The sequence below is a fragment of the Schistocerca gregaria genome, chromosome 9 (assembly GCF_023897955.1).
Source record: "Schistocerca gregaria isolate iqSchGreg1 chromosome 9, iqSchGreg1.2, whole genome shotgun sequence".
Classification (NCBI taxonomy): Eukaryota; Metazoa; Arthropoda; class Insecta; order Orthoptera; family Acrididae; genus Schistocerca; species Schistocerca gregaria.
The window spans coordinates 109,083,637-109,100,023 of NC_064928.1; the positions used below are offsets into that span (position 1 = coordinate 109,083,637).

Below are 16,387 nucleotides of genomic sequence, written 5' to 3' on the forward strand. Positions count from 1 at the left end.
ACTATGCAACTCTCCACAGACATCTTACAACCGCTCAGGTATAATGCAGCCACGTCTCCCGCGCCGCACGCCATCCCGGCTCCTGTTCATCTTCCGCACGTTTTCCAAACGGTTTCGTCTGTCTCTGCCGCGTCAGTTTCAACCGTACCTGCTACACTTCCGAACCCATTCTTAACAGCTCCAGCATGCCTACCACCCACGGCGGAACCGGCCGCGGCGGAACCGGCTGCCCCACCCGCTTCGGTCTACAATATTTTATCGACTTCCGTGCCGGGTTCTTTCGCTTGGCAAACACCGGTCATGTGCTCACCAGTCCAAACTGCACCTGTTTGCATGGTACTGGAGAGTCATCCACACACAACCGTGCCCCCACCAGCCAGGGCCCAAACAACTGTACCTGCCTACACTATGCAACCGAACTCACATGTCAAGACTGAACTTTCTTCTTGTACTCATGCTGCTTGCAAATCGTGTGGTTTTGTCCCTAATAACCAAATTAGCACAGCTACTGTGTGCCAGTCTCCTGGAGCCTACAATCTGGATTTGGCACTACTCTACACGGCTACACCGTCTGCACCTCCAAGTAGTGTATTCACTGCACCGACCGTTCCTCAGTACCTCGCGCCTAGCAGATTCCCAAAACTGCCAGCCCTACAAATGGAGAACCCCAAGACATTGGTTTGCATTAGTGGATAAAATATTTGACATTCACGGCATGCTAAACGACAGAGTCTGATTTGTGTGCCTTCTTAGTCACCTGCACAACCACACAGATCTTATTAGTCACCTGCTGCTTTCGCCTCCCATGCAGAATAAGTACGAATTTGCTAAAGCTTGTATCGTTGAACGCTTATCTCGTCCCCCTACTGAGTCGATCCAACGCATCATCCATGAGGAACACATCGACAACTGTACACCATCACAGCTGTGGTGCCACTTACACGCCCTTGTGGACACAGACTTTTTACCAGATGTCGCACTTTGGACAATTTGGCTGCTTAAACTTCCTTCTGAGCTACAACTACAGTTATTGTCCCGTGTCTCTGAGCCCCTCAAAGCATGCCTGCACATCGTGGGCTGTGCCTATAGCATCATTCAGCAGTACCTCCAGCATTCGTCCGGCATCCACCGCCCCCACGCATTATGCAGTAACAGAATCCAAGCCTGGCCGCGGCAAGACACGTGCCACACTCTCAGCGCAAGCAACAGCCCCACCACCCCATGGTCACTTGACTGCACCACCTACTTTTACGTTGCCGCCCCAAAGGTCATCAGATATGGCCAAGAGAGTACCTGAGTACACTACGGCCTCGCAGCTGGCCGCCTAACCGCCCAGCCATGCTCCTGCACCCCAAGCTGGCTCTCGTTATTGCTGGTTCCACGCTGAATTTGGTGATGCAGCTCGCAACTGCAAGCCCTCGTGCGCTTTCCCAAACGCTTATGGCGAGCATGTCTAGGCGCCACGTCCCACCGCACTGCCTCGCGGCGCCTACCGGCATCTCGTTCGACACCTGCTCCACTGTCTTCTGCTTCGCGCCTCTTCGTCAAAGACACCAACACTGAACTTCGTTTTCTAGTGGACACGGGAGCCAACATTAGAGTTATCCCACCCTCCCTTGCCCCTAACATAGATCCCTTATGTGCACCGCCACTGATAGCTGCTGACAATTCCCCGATTTTGGTGCTAGGTTCCTCACATCTCCTGCTTAAATTTGCCCCAGATCAGGTTTTCCCCTGGACATTTTACATTGCGGAAGTTGATGCACCTGTACTGGGCCTCGATTTTCTTCATCACTATGCCCTCTCCCCTAATCTGCAAGCTGGCTGGCTGACTCACATCTCCGGTTTGAATATTCCTGGTGCGTCACAACATTCCCCCCCTCATCACAAAGTTCCTACTGACTGTTTACACTCTGCCCTTTCAGAGTCTATGTCACTTGTTGCAAACCTTTCTTCTGCTCTCTCAGCTTTCTTGCTCAAGCATTCAGACGTCGATGCATTTCGCACTCAGAATACCGACCACCGTGTTTGCATTGACGAAGTCCATGCACAACTGTTGCAGACACAAGAGCAGCTTCTACAACTCCGCACACCCACTCTTGCAATCGTGGATCCCATTAACGGTTCGGCCAGCCTCTGCCCCTGCCCCCCCCCCCCCCCTGCCCCTGCCCTCTCTGCTTCTCCCACATTTTTGCGTGCAATTTCCAATGGCACGTGCCACAAAATAAACACAACTGAAGGACCCCCTGTGCGGCATAAGGCACGCCGCCTAAACACACAGAAACTTCGCCGCGCTAAAGACATTGTTAAAGATCTTTTGGATTCCAACATTCTCCGTGAATCTGATAGTAACAGGTCAACACCAATCCATCTTGTGCCGAAAGAGGACGGTACTTTCCGCCTCTGTGGTGCCTACCGTGCTTTAACGCACGCACTACCATCGATAACTACCCTATCCCCCACATTCAAGATTTCACCCAGATGTTGCATGGTTCCCAGATCTTCTCCATTCTCGATTGTAGCAAAGCGTATCATCAGATTCCCATGTTCCCCGATGACATCCCCAAGACAGCCATAATCACTCGATTTGGCCTCTGAATACTGTTCCATGCCACATGGTCTCAAAAACGCCACACAGACACAGCAACGCTTCAGCGACACTGACCTCCCTTTCGCCTACGCCTACTTAGACGATATTCTGATTTTCTCTCCCTAACCTGAGGAACACACTCTCCATCTTTCCAGAGTGCTTTAACTGCTTGCTGCTAATGGAGTGGAGACCAACCACGAGAATTCTCAGCTTAGCAGTCCTGAGGTCACCTTCTTAGGTCACACAGTCACAGCCGAGGGTGTCTGCCCTACCTCCTCTCGGGTTGAACTCGTACTTAGCCTCCCTTCCACAGAGGACTGTGCTGAACTTCGTCGTTTTCTAGGCATGGTGAACTTCTACAGGCGCGACCTGCCCCAAGCTGCATCTATCCAGATCCCTCTGACTGACGCTCTGGCGGGTAAGGATACTAAAGGCAAAGGCAAACGCAAACTCGTTTGGACACTGAAGATGGCCGATTTATTCAAAAATCTCAAAACCACTCTCTCTAAAGCTGTCACACTCACTCACCCCACTCCTGATGCACCAATTTCTATTACAGCTGATGCGAGCGACACTGCAATTGGTGCGGTCCTTCAGCAACATGTACTGGATACCACCCAACCCCTCCGTTTCTTCTCCAAGAATTTAACCAAATCCCAGTCCAAATGGTCCACTTTCGACCATGAACTCCTCGCCCTGTACGAGGCAGTCAAATATTTCAGAGCCGATGTCGAGGGTCGCCCGTTCACAATTTATACAGATCACAGACCCTTGGCAGATGCAATCCATAACCCCTCATGCGATCTCCCCCACAACGCTTCCGCCATATGGATTTCATATCCCAATATTCCACTGATGCACAATATATCTGAGGCACTGAAATCTAGTCACTGATTACCAGTCTCGCATGATCATCACCACTACCCCACTTGACCTTACCGACCTGGCCCGCCAGCAAACCAAAGACCCCAATATTCATGCCTTGCAATAAGACGCAACCTCTTCCCTCAAACTGGAACAATGTACATTCCCCGGCACCACAGAACTAGTCTGGTGCGATGTTTGCAATGGTAGCCCCCGCCTTCTCATACCTGCAGTCCTCCGCCACTCTGTTTTTGATGCACTCCACAACCTAGCTCACCCAGGAATCAAAGCATCCACCAGATTGGTCACGGAAAGGTATGTCTGGCCCGGTGTTAAACATGGTTGTAAGATGTGTTCTCGTACCTGCATACCATGTCAGAGAGCTAAAGTGGGCTGCCATGCACTTCCTCTGCCAGGCACTTTTGACATACCTAAAGGACGGCTGCAAATGCCCATATTGATATTGTAGGTCCCCTCCCTCCCTCCAAGGGCTTTTGATATATCCTGTCCGTTATTGATAGGATCACTAGATGTGTTGAGGCAGTCCCTTTGTAAGATATTTCTGCTGAGTCTGTGGCTCGGGCCTTCATTGACACTTGGATTTCCCAATTTGGAAGCCCTAGCTCACTGACCACCGACCAAGGTAGGCAGTTTGAATCACAGCTGTTCGTCTCCCTCTGTTTGTACTGTGGCTTCGCAAAGTTTCACACAACCGCTTACCACCCCCAGGCCAATGAACTTGTGGAGTGCTGGCACCGCACGCTTAAAGCCGCACTTGTGTGTCACGGTGGCCAGTCGTCTGAATCTCTCCCCTGGGTTTTGGTAGGCCTCCGCACCGCATACAAAGAAGACTTGCAAGCCTCCCTCACTGAGATCCTTTACGGGGAGCCTCTGGTTTTACCAGCTGAATTCGTAGAGGATACGCTGCTACCAAGCTCTTCCAAACTCCCAGCACTCGTTGAGAGCCTCAGAGGGCACATCACGCTCATCAAACCTCCCTTGCAATCTGCCCACTGTACGCCTCGTGTGTTCATCCATAAGGAACTGGCTACTTGTGAATTCATAATGTTACATGATGACACAGTACGGGCAACCCTGCAGCCTCCTTACACTGGTCCGTTTAAAGTCCTGTCCTGAGGCTCTTCCACATTGTCGATACTTAACAACGGCAAACCAGTAACTGTTTCACTCCACTGGGTGAAACCTGCATGGACCTTGCAGGAGCACTCTGCAAGTGACACCGACGTGCACGCCGCCTTCCCTCCTTCCCAGGAATCCCATCATGATTTGGACGGGCCCACCACCCCTCCTCCCCTTCCTCCCCTCTTGCAGCTTACATCACGGGCCAGGCGACCCGTGGTTCCAACACGTTGGCACAGGGATTATGTCCTAGCTTCAGTCGAGCTTGCTACACCTATCCCCAAGTGTTGTGCATGTGATTTCACCATGGACAAGTGCTGTTGTGACCATCAAGTGTCCCACCCCCACCAGGCTGGCACAGGACTTGGTGCACCACCATGCTCGCACAGGGTGGTGGGGCTCTCTGGTGACTATCAACTATACGAGTGAGATATCTCCGCCATAGTAGGCTCTCTGACCCATGTGGACTTATTGTGCACTGCCATATTGCTTCCCATTCTGTTGTGTGCTGCTGACTGTATAAGATGTAAATATTCTCGCATAATAAAGCTGTATTAATGAATGTTTGTGTGTTATTTAATGATCGCCACCGCTCCGCACATCAGGAACAACCACACACCTATTTTTCTCAGAATTTCTAATGTTTTGCTCCATTTGACATTGTCAAATGTCTTTTCCAGGTCAACAAATCCTATAAATGTGTCTTTATTTTCTTTAGTCTTGCTTCCATTATCAATTGTAACATCACAATTGCCTCTCTGGTGTCTTTACCTTTCCTAAACCAAAACTGATTGTCATCTAACACATCCTCAATTTTCTTTTTCACTCTCCCATATATAATTTTGTCAGCAACTTTAATTTGTAGGATGTTAAGGTGAATGTGTGATAATTCTCACACTTGGTTTTTGCAATCTTCAGAATTGTGTGGATGATGTTTTTCCAAAAGACAGATGGCACATCACAAAACTCATACATTCTACACATCGCCATGAATAGTTATTCTGTTGCCACTTCCCTCAATAATTTTAGAAATCATGATGAAATGTTATCTATCTCTACAGCATTATTTGATCTTAAGTTTTCCAAATACTGATTCTGATACTGGATCCCCTCCCTCTCTTCTATGCTGACTCATGTTTGTTCTATCATATCATAGAAGTCCTCCCCCCCCCCCTCCCCCCTCCTTTCCCATGCCAATAGATGCAGTCAATATATACTCTTTCCACCCATTTGCCCTCTCCTCTGCATTTAACAATGGATTTTCCATTGCACTCAATGTTACCACCCTTGCCTTTAATTTTCCAAAAGGCTGTTTTGACTTTTCTTTATAATGATTCATTCTTTCTACCAATAATCGTCTTTTTTCCACGTTTTCCATGCAGCCATTTCACATTATCTTCCCTGCATTTTCTATTTATTTCATTCTTAAATGACTTATTTCTGTACTTCTGAATTTCCCTAAACATTTTTGTTTTGTACTCCTTTCATCAATCAGTTGGAGTATTTCTTCCATTACCAAAGGTTTCTTCACAGTTACCTTCTCTGTGCTGGTCGTTTTCTTTCCAACTTCCATGATTGCTTTTTTTAGAGATGCCTATTCCTCTTCAACCAAACTGCCTACTGAGCTATTCCTTATAACAGTATCTATAGACTCAGGGAACTTCAAGTGTAGCTCTTCATTCCTTAGTCCTTCCATATCTCACTTATTTATACACTATTTCTTCCCGATTGTTGTTTTAAACTTCAGCCTACTCTTCATCTACCATATTGTGATCTTAGTCTATATCCACTCCTGGCAACAGGCAGGGCACCGAGTCAACCTCTACTGCTACTCTGACCAAATCCAGATTAACATACCAACCTGATGAAGATACAAATCAAGACCAAGAAAAAGAGAAGACTAATGGATGTGGAAAAATGTATGTAGTCAGGCTACTTCCACATTCAAAGCTGTAAGTTATTTTATTTACACACTCACACTTTCAGGTATTTATCTGCTGCTTACATACATCACCTTACCTCTCATTTACAATACATAATTCAGGCTTATCCAGTTTCTTAATGACCTCATGAAAGCCAATGCAAGCAGCACTCATGAGAGGGGTGTGACCATTTGTACCCCTCACTCGCAGGTCCGCCTCATATCTCAGTAACAAATCTACCATTTCCACAGACCTCTGTAAAGTAACAAATGGTAGGTATTATTAGCAACACACCAGTTTATACCTTAAAGGACTGTTGATTTCTTGCAGATTGTTTTCATTACAAATCACTGTTTCAATATGTTCCATTCCAATGGAATGAGGCTCATCCATACATAGTTCTTACAATCAATAAATGCAGTTCTCAGATATTGTTGGGCTTTCTGTTTCATTTGCATTTGGAGATGATACACATCTTCAGTGCAGGATGGTTGTCACAGCAACTCAAAAGGCGCACTGAGAAGAAATGTGCTTAGGCACAGCACGAGTGTCTCCGGATTGTAACATGCAATCCTGGATCAGTATCAACACTCCTGAGTTCATCGATAAGGACATCAGGAAGATGGAAAGAAAGGAGTTGTCTGGTCAGTTGATGTGGAAGTAGTTATGCTGTTACCCTGTCATTGGTTATATTTGTTAATTGAGTAATTAATACTTTAGTGATTAGACAGAAGGCTTGGTTTCAGCTGCTTAGTTAAAGGTAAGTATGTGAGAGCATATTAATGTATTGTATGTTACTCTCTGTTGCTCTTTTATTCAAGGAATAACCAGTCTGAGAAGAAAAAGTATTTGCCAAAGGAAGATGCTTGACCAAGAACAAATGGTTAAAAAAAAAAACATTTGTGGCACCACAGTAGTAGACAAATAATAGAGACTGCACAAGAATGAAAATAAATTTGCCGAAACAGAAAGAAATGAAACAATATTTGCTTACAGAACCCCTCTATTTTAAAGACGACAAAAATATTAGGAGTAGTGATTCTTAACTATTTTTGTAAACAAGTGAGACTTCAGAATGGCAAAAGGGCATGAAAAGGTGATTAAAGATTAAACAATGGAAACTCCATGTAGGAATGTCAACAATGTAGGAAAAGACAGATTGCAACTCACCGTAATGAAGACACATTAAGTTGCAGAAAGACAATTAAAAGACACTTACAACCAGCATTTCACTGCAGTCTTCTTCAGTAATAGAGAGAGATACCATTCATACACACAAAAAAACCTGTCTTATGCTCTCATGACAACCACCTCCAGCATCTCAGGCCAGAATGCAACTAACATGTAGGATACAAGCAGCATTCTGGAGTGGGCAGGGAAGGGGAAGGGATAGTAGTGTATGGATGGGGGAGAGACGTACACTGCCTGTTGGAGTGTACAGGGACTAGAATGGCAATAGGAGCAGCATCAGGAGGTTGTGGGGCTGGGAGGTGTGGAAAAAAGGAGCAGACAGTGTTTGTTGGTAATGAGACAAGCGGGGTGCGGCAGGCAGAACAACAGGATCGAAGATGAGAATGTGCAGGAGATGATAGGACAAAGCAGGTGGAAACTGTTGGGTGGAGGGAGTAGGGACAGCAGTTACTATAGACTGCTGTCACGATAATTAGGGGAACGGAGAATGTGTTGTTACGGTAACTCATCTGCACAGTTCAGGAAAGCTGGTGGTGGAGGGAAGAATCCAGGTGGTTCGAGTACTGAAGCAGCCACTGAAATCAAGTGTGTTATGTTCAACCATATGTTGTGCCACAAAGCCGTCTAGTTTGCTCTTGGGCAATGTTATTGTAATTATTCTGTTAGCTAAGCTAGGCCAACAGTAAGAGAACAAAAGTACCAAAGGGTAGTTTAAACAGGACAAGAAAGACATTAAGTAAAAAGAGTAGTAGTTATAGAAGGGGAATTACACTCAGATCTATAAAGAATATTATTTAATTTATTATGAGACAGGAGAACAGTTTAGGGAAGTTATTATAGACGTAAGGTAGCTCAAGAAAGCTACAGAGCAGCAAACTTCTGCAGTAAGCAAACAAAGTTCAGGAACTCATTTAAGACTACGTTTTGTAGCAACCATAAAATATGGAAAGAGTAAGTGGATCAGGTGTAAATCTAGCAACACTGGAGGGGTGTGTCAGTAATACAACTGAACAAAAAGCACACCTAAACATAGTACTGCCTTTAGGTACACATCACTCTACAGGACACTGGAATGGCAGAAAAGGAATTCAGGAAGATCTGCCAAGAAGTGGTGAATAAGCATGAAATTATTGAAAAATTTGGCCTTCTTGTAGAGTTTTCTAGAAGAGTTTCAGTGGGAATTGGGTACAAATTTAGCTAAGCAACTTCCAAAATTTAAGACCAAAGACATCTTTCACCCCTTTTTTGTGGGCTTTTAGAAAGTCCTTACCAAGAAAGTAGATTTTGTTATTTAAAAGGAGAGGCAGCTGAGTGGACAACGGCACACACAAATGTGCTGAAATTGTGGGAGAATTTTAGTCACTAAGTGTGCAGGAAATTGAATTGTTAAATCCACATACTTGCAACTAAACTGCTGAGGTTATAAAATTGGACATAGAATTGCATTCAGTTCTATCAAAATGCAGGATGATCAAAGACTTACGTACATCAAGAAGTACATATGTTCATGATATCTAGCGGGAAAGTGCCGGTAGACAAGCACAATAAAAAAACACACAAACACACACACAAAATTTTGAGCTTTCGCAACCAGCAGTTGCTTCGTCAGGAAACATATCCGGAGTTCGGATAGGTTGGTGGATAATGAGAAGAGAGGATATATTTAAGGGCAAGTTCCCACCTCCAGAGTTCGGATAGGTTGGTGTTGGTGGGAAGTATCCAGATAACCCGGACGGTGTAACACTGTGCCAAGATGTGCTGGCCGTGCACCAAGGCATGTTTAGCCACAGGATGATCCTCATTACCAACAAACACTGTCTGCCTGTGTCCATTCATGCGAATGGACAGTTTGTTGCTGGTCATTCCCACATAGAAAGTGTCACAGTGTAGGCAGGTCAGTTAGTAAATCACGTGGGTGCTTTCACACGTGGCTCTGCCTTTGATCGTGCACATCTTCCAGGTTACAGGACTGGAGTAGGTGCTGGTGGGAGGGTGCATAGGAGAGGTTTTACACCGGGGGCAGTTACAAGGGTAGGAGCCAGAGGGTAGGGAAGGTGGATTGGGGATTTCATAGGGATGAACCAAGAGGTTACGAAGGTTTGGTGGACGGCGGAAAGACTCTCTTGGTGGAGTGGGGAGAATTTCATGATGGTTAGATCTCATTTCGGGGCAGGATTTTAGGAAGTTTTATCCCTGCTGGAGAGCCACATTCAGAGTCTGATCCAGTCCCGGGAAGTATCCTGTCACAAGTGGGGCACTTTTGGGGTTCTTCTGTCAGAGGTTCTGGGTTTGAGGGGATGAGGAAGTGGCTCTGGTTATTTGCTTCTCTACCAGATCGGGAGGATAGTTGCGGGATGCGAAAGCTGTTTTCAGGTTGTTGGTGTAATGGTTCAGGGATTCAGGACTGGAGCAGATTCGTTTGCCATGAAGGTCTAGGCTGTAGGGAAGGGACTGTTTGATATGGAATGGGTGGCAGCTGTCATAATGGAGGTACTGTTGCTTGTTGGTGGGTTTGATGTGGACGAATGTGTGAAGCTGGCCATTGGACAGATGGAGGTCAACGTCAAGGAAAGTGGCATGGGATTTGGAGCAGGACCAGGTGAATCTGATGGAACCAAAGGAGTTGAGGTTGGAGAGGAAATTCTGGAGTTGTTCTTTCCTGAGGAAGCAACTGCCAGTTGCGAAAGCTCGAAATTGTGGTTTGTGTGGTTTGTGATTTTATTGTGCCTGTCTACCGGCACTTTCCAACTTGGTAAGTCTTGGAATCTTTGTTTTTAATATATTTTTTCCCATGTGAAAGTTTCTTTCTATTTTATGTTCATGATATCTATTTAATTTGATAACCTGCCACACATAACATGTGCCAAAAACAGCTTCCCTGTTGAGTAACATATGCATGAACTCTTTTTACAATGTTTGAGTCACATTGCATAGAACATTGACACTGATGTTAATTTCTGTTATAAAAATTTTTGATTCCACCAATGTATGCAGCCTGTTTTTATAGCTGCTTCTTTTAAGGCAGCTCTGCAGGCAGGAGTTTTGATATGCTAAGCTGGGAGAACGTGTGAGCAACGATCCTTTAGAGATAATTTGATCACCGAAAAATTTACATAAATGATTACTTTCATTAGATTTGTGACAAGCAATACTGTCCTACTGCAGCCACCAATAGCACTCACACACATTGAGAAGCCACATAAGCTATATAATTAGGTCTTTTTTCACAATACTGTCACTGTAGCTTCAAAGAAAATAGCACCCACTATTCAGTGAAATGTAGAAACCACACCAACTTTCTGACAGTGCAGGGTATTTTCATGAAACATAGATTTTTGGTTGACCGAATTCTTGTGGTTAGACTATTCACATATCCAGAAAGGTGAACCCATATCTCATCAGTGAAGAAAATAATGTCCAGGTTTAGGATTCCATGGCTGTTAAAAAATAACCACACTACATACAGTACACTAGACATTTCTTTATCTGGCTCCAATCCCTCGTACACTATGCACATCATATGCATGAAATTTTAACTTCTGCTTCACTTTCTGATCACTGTCATATGAAGTATGAGCCTGAACAACATGTCATATTTTTTGAAGGAGAATGCACCATCACATTCAACTATATAATGCACTGGATAGATATTTAACCAAGGAGAACAATTCATAATAGGAGAGCCTCTCCATGGTATGCAGTCACTGTAAAGAGAAAAAAAAAAAAAAAACATATGACTACTATGTTACAGGTGTGAAACAAAGCATAGGATTATGGATAGAGAGATTCTGAATGAAACACATTTGGCTGTCAAGAGAGCAATGGCTCAGTACCAGATCTATACATATTATCAAAAATACAATTGTATGGGATATAAATCAAATTTTTTTGCTAAGGAGGCCATAGTAAATTATCATGGATGTAGGTTGGTTGGTTGGTTGGCTGGCTGTGGTGGTGGTGAGTCCTTATGGGACCAAACTGCTGAGTCCCTAAGCTTACACACTTCTTAATCTAACTAACACTAAGGAAAATACAAACACTCATGCCTGCAGGGAGGACTTGAACCTTCAATGGGGAGAGCCACGTGAACTGAGGCAATATGCCTCAGACCGAGTGACTACCCCACACGGCAGTTGGTTCGTTGTTGGAGTTAAAGGGTCCAAACTGTGAAGACGTCAGTCCCTTCATCCTGTATGTACTAAGCTAAAAATAATCCTCAAAAAAGATACAAAATGTTAATCATGGGAAGCCCACTTGTAACCAGGATACAATAAGACAGGGAGAAAATCAAGGAGAAGTAGGCAGGAAGAAAGAGGTGTAAGGTGGGCAACCTGCTCTGCCCAGAATGCAGTTGGAATACACCCTCTGCATCCCACCAGCACCACCTTGCCATCCATTACCCAAAGAAAATAAGCACCACAAATCAGATAAAATTTTAGGAAAGACAACATTAAAAATGGCAAACATAAAAGAGAAAGGAGAAAGGAGAATAAAAAGGTTGGAAGGGTAGAGGCCAGGTCAGACTACCAAGCAAGGGCCATAGAGAATAACCTCAGTGAGAGCAGGTGAGGAGTGCTCTTCCAACCCCTCAGGTTATCAGTGAGGTCTAATTGGCTCAACTCAGAGAGATGAGAAGATACCATCCTTGCAGGTGAAACATAATACCATGTCAGCCATTTTGGCATCATCCACTAACACCTGAGGTATCTTGTCAGGAATTTTAAGATATCACTACAAACCGGCCAAATTTTGGTACTCTAGTAGGATGTGGGTCACCATCAAGGGACACTCCAGTGGCAGTAGGGTGGGTCCTCAGATCTGGGAATGTGGCTGTGGATCAGCCAAATGTGGCCAATGCATAGCCAACAAAGGATGGTGGTTTCTGTGGGAGATGCACGAAGGGAAATCTGCCACATGATGGTCTCCCTTATTGCCCTCTGTTTGGTGAATCCAGGGCAGACTACCAATAGCACAGAGTCAACAGAAGGTCCAGTTCTGGAACTCCCATTTCCAAAACCAGCATCCTGGTAGCCAACTTTGCCAAGCAATCGGCATGATCATTCCCTGAGATCCAAACATGTTCAGCAGTCCAAACAAAGACAGCTGGCTGTCCAACTTGATGGATGTCACAAAGAAGATCCTAGATAGTTGCAGCTAATGGGTGATCTGAGTAGCATTGGTCTGTAGCATGAAGACCGATCATGGAGTTGCTGCAGATTAGAAGTATCTTGCTAGCTCAAGAATCAGCAAAGCTAAGGGCTTATTTGATGGCCACCAATTCAGCAGTGAAGGCACCACATCCATTCAGCAGGGAGCATAGTTCACTGCACCTTGTACATGTGTATGCAAAACAAGTTTATGAACAAACTGCTGAGCTGTCACTGTATACTGCTTCCAAACCCAAAAGTACATCTTGGACAGAAAGAAACAAGTGGTCACACACCATGGACACATCTGAATCTTTCAGTCCAAAATATAAATTGAGACAGATCCAGAACTGGGTATGCACCGTGGAGGTGTACAGGATAGCTCCTTGACGAGTGGGGCCAATTGGAATTAAGAGCAGAGACCCTGTAGCCTAACTGCAGTTGTGACCTCAGTTCTGGGTCTTTATTTGGGGAGATGGATCTCCCTTCAACAGAAAAAGACAATAGTTGGATACTTAGGGGAACTGTGAATGTGTAGAGCTTAACTGAGCAGCTGTTACTGGTACTTGATTTGTAGTTGAGGGCCCCAGCCTACACAAGTAGCCTGTTCACAGGGCTCACTCTAAAGACTCACTGGAAGTTGGATCCCATAGAGGTATCTTGGGTCAGGTGACTGCAATGCTGCGGTGATGCTGAACTATAACCCAGACTCCCATAATGGAGACAGCCTCGACAGGATTTTGGGCTTTGTAAAGCTGCAGAAGGTTAGTCTGCATCTCAGATGGTGTTACTGAGGCAGTGAAGTGTATTAAGATGTAGCCAGCATCTTTGCTAAAGAGTAATATATATATTAATGATATAACACAGATACAAATCTCAAAATTAGTGAGCTGTGTTAATGATACATCATTTATCAGCTGGCACTATACTGAGTAGCTAGTATTCTAAAGCAATAAATAGAACTTTAAAATGATCACAGAATATCAAACAATTAATAAAATTGCTCTGGATAAGGACAACACCTAATAATAATGTTATTGTTGAATTATTGTACTACTCATATTGAATCACTTTCTACAGTTGAAAATCTGATAATTTGTTAGGCCCTTTGATGAATATCTCACATGGAAAGAGCATACAATTACACATCTGTAAAAGTTACTTGTAATTTTCGTTACTGAAAGATCTTGCAAATAGTGTCCCTCCCCTTCTCCTTAAAAAAGTGTATTGTGGTTTAATCTACTCACATTTGCAATATGGTATTGAGATTTGGGGTGATATACTCACAGCCTACATGGACATGGTTTTCAGGCTTCAAAAGACAGCCATTAGGATAATTCCTAATATAAGCAAATGCCAGACAGATTCGTAGGCTATCCCTGATGTTATTCAGTCAGTGTATTGAGCAAGCAGTAAGGGAAACAAAAGAAAAATTTGGAGTAGGAATTAAAATAGATGAAGAAGAAATAAAACCTTTGAGGTTCACCAATGATTAAATGCTGTCAGACAGCAAAGGACCTGGAAGAGCAGTTGAATGGAATGTACAGTGTTTTTAAAAGAGGATATAAGATGAACAACAAAAGCAAAAGAGGATAATGGAATGTAGTTGAATTAAATCAGCTGATGCTGAGGGAATTAGATTAGAAAATGAGACACTAAGTAGAAAAGAAGTTTTGCTATTCGGGGAGCTAAATACTGATGATGGTTGAAGTAGACAGGATATAAAATGTAGACTGGCAATGACAAGAAAAGCATTTCTGAACCAGAGAAATTTGTTAACATCATCAACTATAGACTTAAGGGTCAGGAAGTCTTTTCTGAATGTATTTGTATGGAGTGTAGCCATGTATGGAAGTGAAACATGTGTTGCTACAGAAGAATGCTGAAGATTAGATGGGTAGATCACATAACTAATGAGGCATTAAATATTCATTGTATGTTCTTAAGACTATAATATTTGTGAAAGAGAGTGATGAAATAAATGTAAGGAGAAGAGACATTCATAATTACAATACAAAAACCAGAGTTAACTATCATAGGATACTCACTAATAAAAGAGCTATAGGTCTCAAGCCCTTTGAAATTACAAGACAATTCTATAGAAAGTTGCCAAGTAATATAAGGCAGCTCCATGACAATCTTTTTAAGGGCATGCTGAAACATTTAATTTAAAGTTGTTTATAAATCTGGCCTTGCAACATTAACCAAAACGGCCTTGCTGTGCTGGTACTGCAAACGGCTCAAAGCAAGGGGAAACTACAGCCGTAATTTTTCCCGAGGACATGCAGCTTTACTGTATGATTAAATGATGATGGCATCCTCTTGGGTAAAATATTCAGGAGGTAAAATAGTCCCCCATTCGGATCTCCGGGCGGGGACTACTCAGGAGGATGTCGTTATCAGGAGAAAGAAAACTGGCGTTCTACGGATCGGAGCGTGGGATGTCAGATCCCTTAATCGGGCAGGTAGGTTAGAAAATTTAAAAAGGGAAATGGATAGGTTAAAGTTAGATATAGTGGGAATTAGTGAAGTTCGGTGGCAGGAGGAACAAGATTTCTGGTCAGGTGACTACAGGGTTATGAACACAAAATCAAATAGGGGTAACGCAGGAGTAGGTTTAATAATGAATAGGAAAATAGGAATGCGGGTAAGCTACTACAAACAGCATAGTGAACGCATTATTGTGGCCAAGATAGATACGAAGCCCACACCTACTACAGTAGTACAAGTTTATATGCCAACTAGCTCTGCAGATGATGAAGAAATTGAAGAAATGTACGATGAAATATAAGAAATTGTTCAGATAGTGAAGGGAGACGAAAATTTAATAGTAATGGGTGACTGGAATTAGAATGTAGGAAAAGGGAGAGAAGGAAACATAGTAGGTGAATATGGATTGGGGCTAAGAAATGAAAGAGGAAGCCGCCTAGTAGAATTTTGCACAGAGCACAACTTAATCATAGCTAACACTTGGTTTAAGAATCATGAAAGAAGGTTGTATACGTGGAAGAACCCTGGAGATACTAAAAGGTATCAGATAGATTATATAATGGTAAGACAGAGATTTAGGAACCAGGTTTTAAGTTTTAAGACATTTCCAGGGGCAGATGTGGACTCTGGCCACAATCTATTGGTTATGACCTGTACATTAAAACTGAAGAAACTGCAAAAATGTGGGAAATTAAGGAGATGGGACCTGGATAAACTGAAAGAACCAGAGGTTGTACAGAGTTTCAGGGAGAGCATAAGGGAACAATTGACAGGAAAAGGGGAAAGAAATACAGTAGAAGAAGAATGGGTAGCTCTGAGGGATGTAGTAGTGAAGGCAGCAGAGGATAAAGTAGGTACAAAGACGAGGGCTGCTAGAAATCCTTGGGTAACAGAAGAAATATTGAATTTAATTGATGAAAGGAGAAAATATAAAAATGCAGTAAATGAAGCAGGCAAAAAGGAATACAAACGTCTCAAAAATGAGATCGACAGGAAGTGCAAAATGGCTAAGCAGGGATGGCTAGAGGACAAATGTAAGGATG

General features: G+C 43.7%; 1 protein-coding gene across 1 annotated transcript in view; it reads right to left on the bottom strand.

The window, feature by feature from the left end:
- LOC126291600 (ankyrin repeat and SOCS box protein 3-like) overlaps positions 1-16,387 on the bottom strand; it is a 291,789-nt gene that overhangs the window by 152,200 nt on the left and 123,202 nt on the right. Inside the window, exon 5 of the mRNA XM_049985135.1 lies at positions 6,614-6,771. Within this exon, the coding sequence (XP_049841092.1) occupies positions 6,614-6,771 (158 nt within the window). The remainder of the gene's footprint in view (positions 1-6,613; positions 6,772-16,387) is intronic.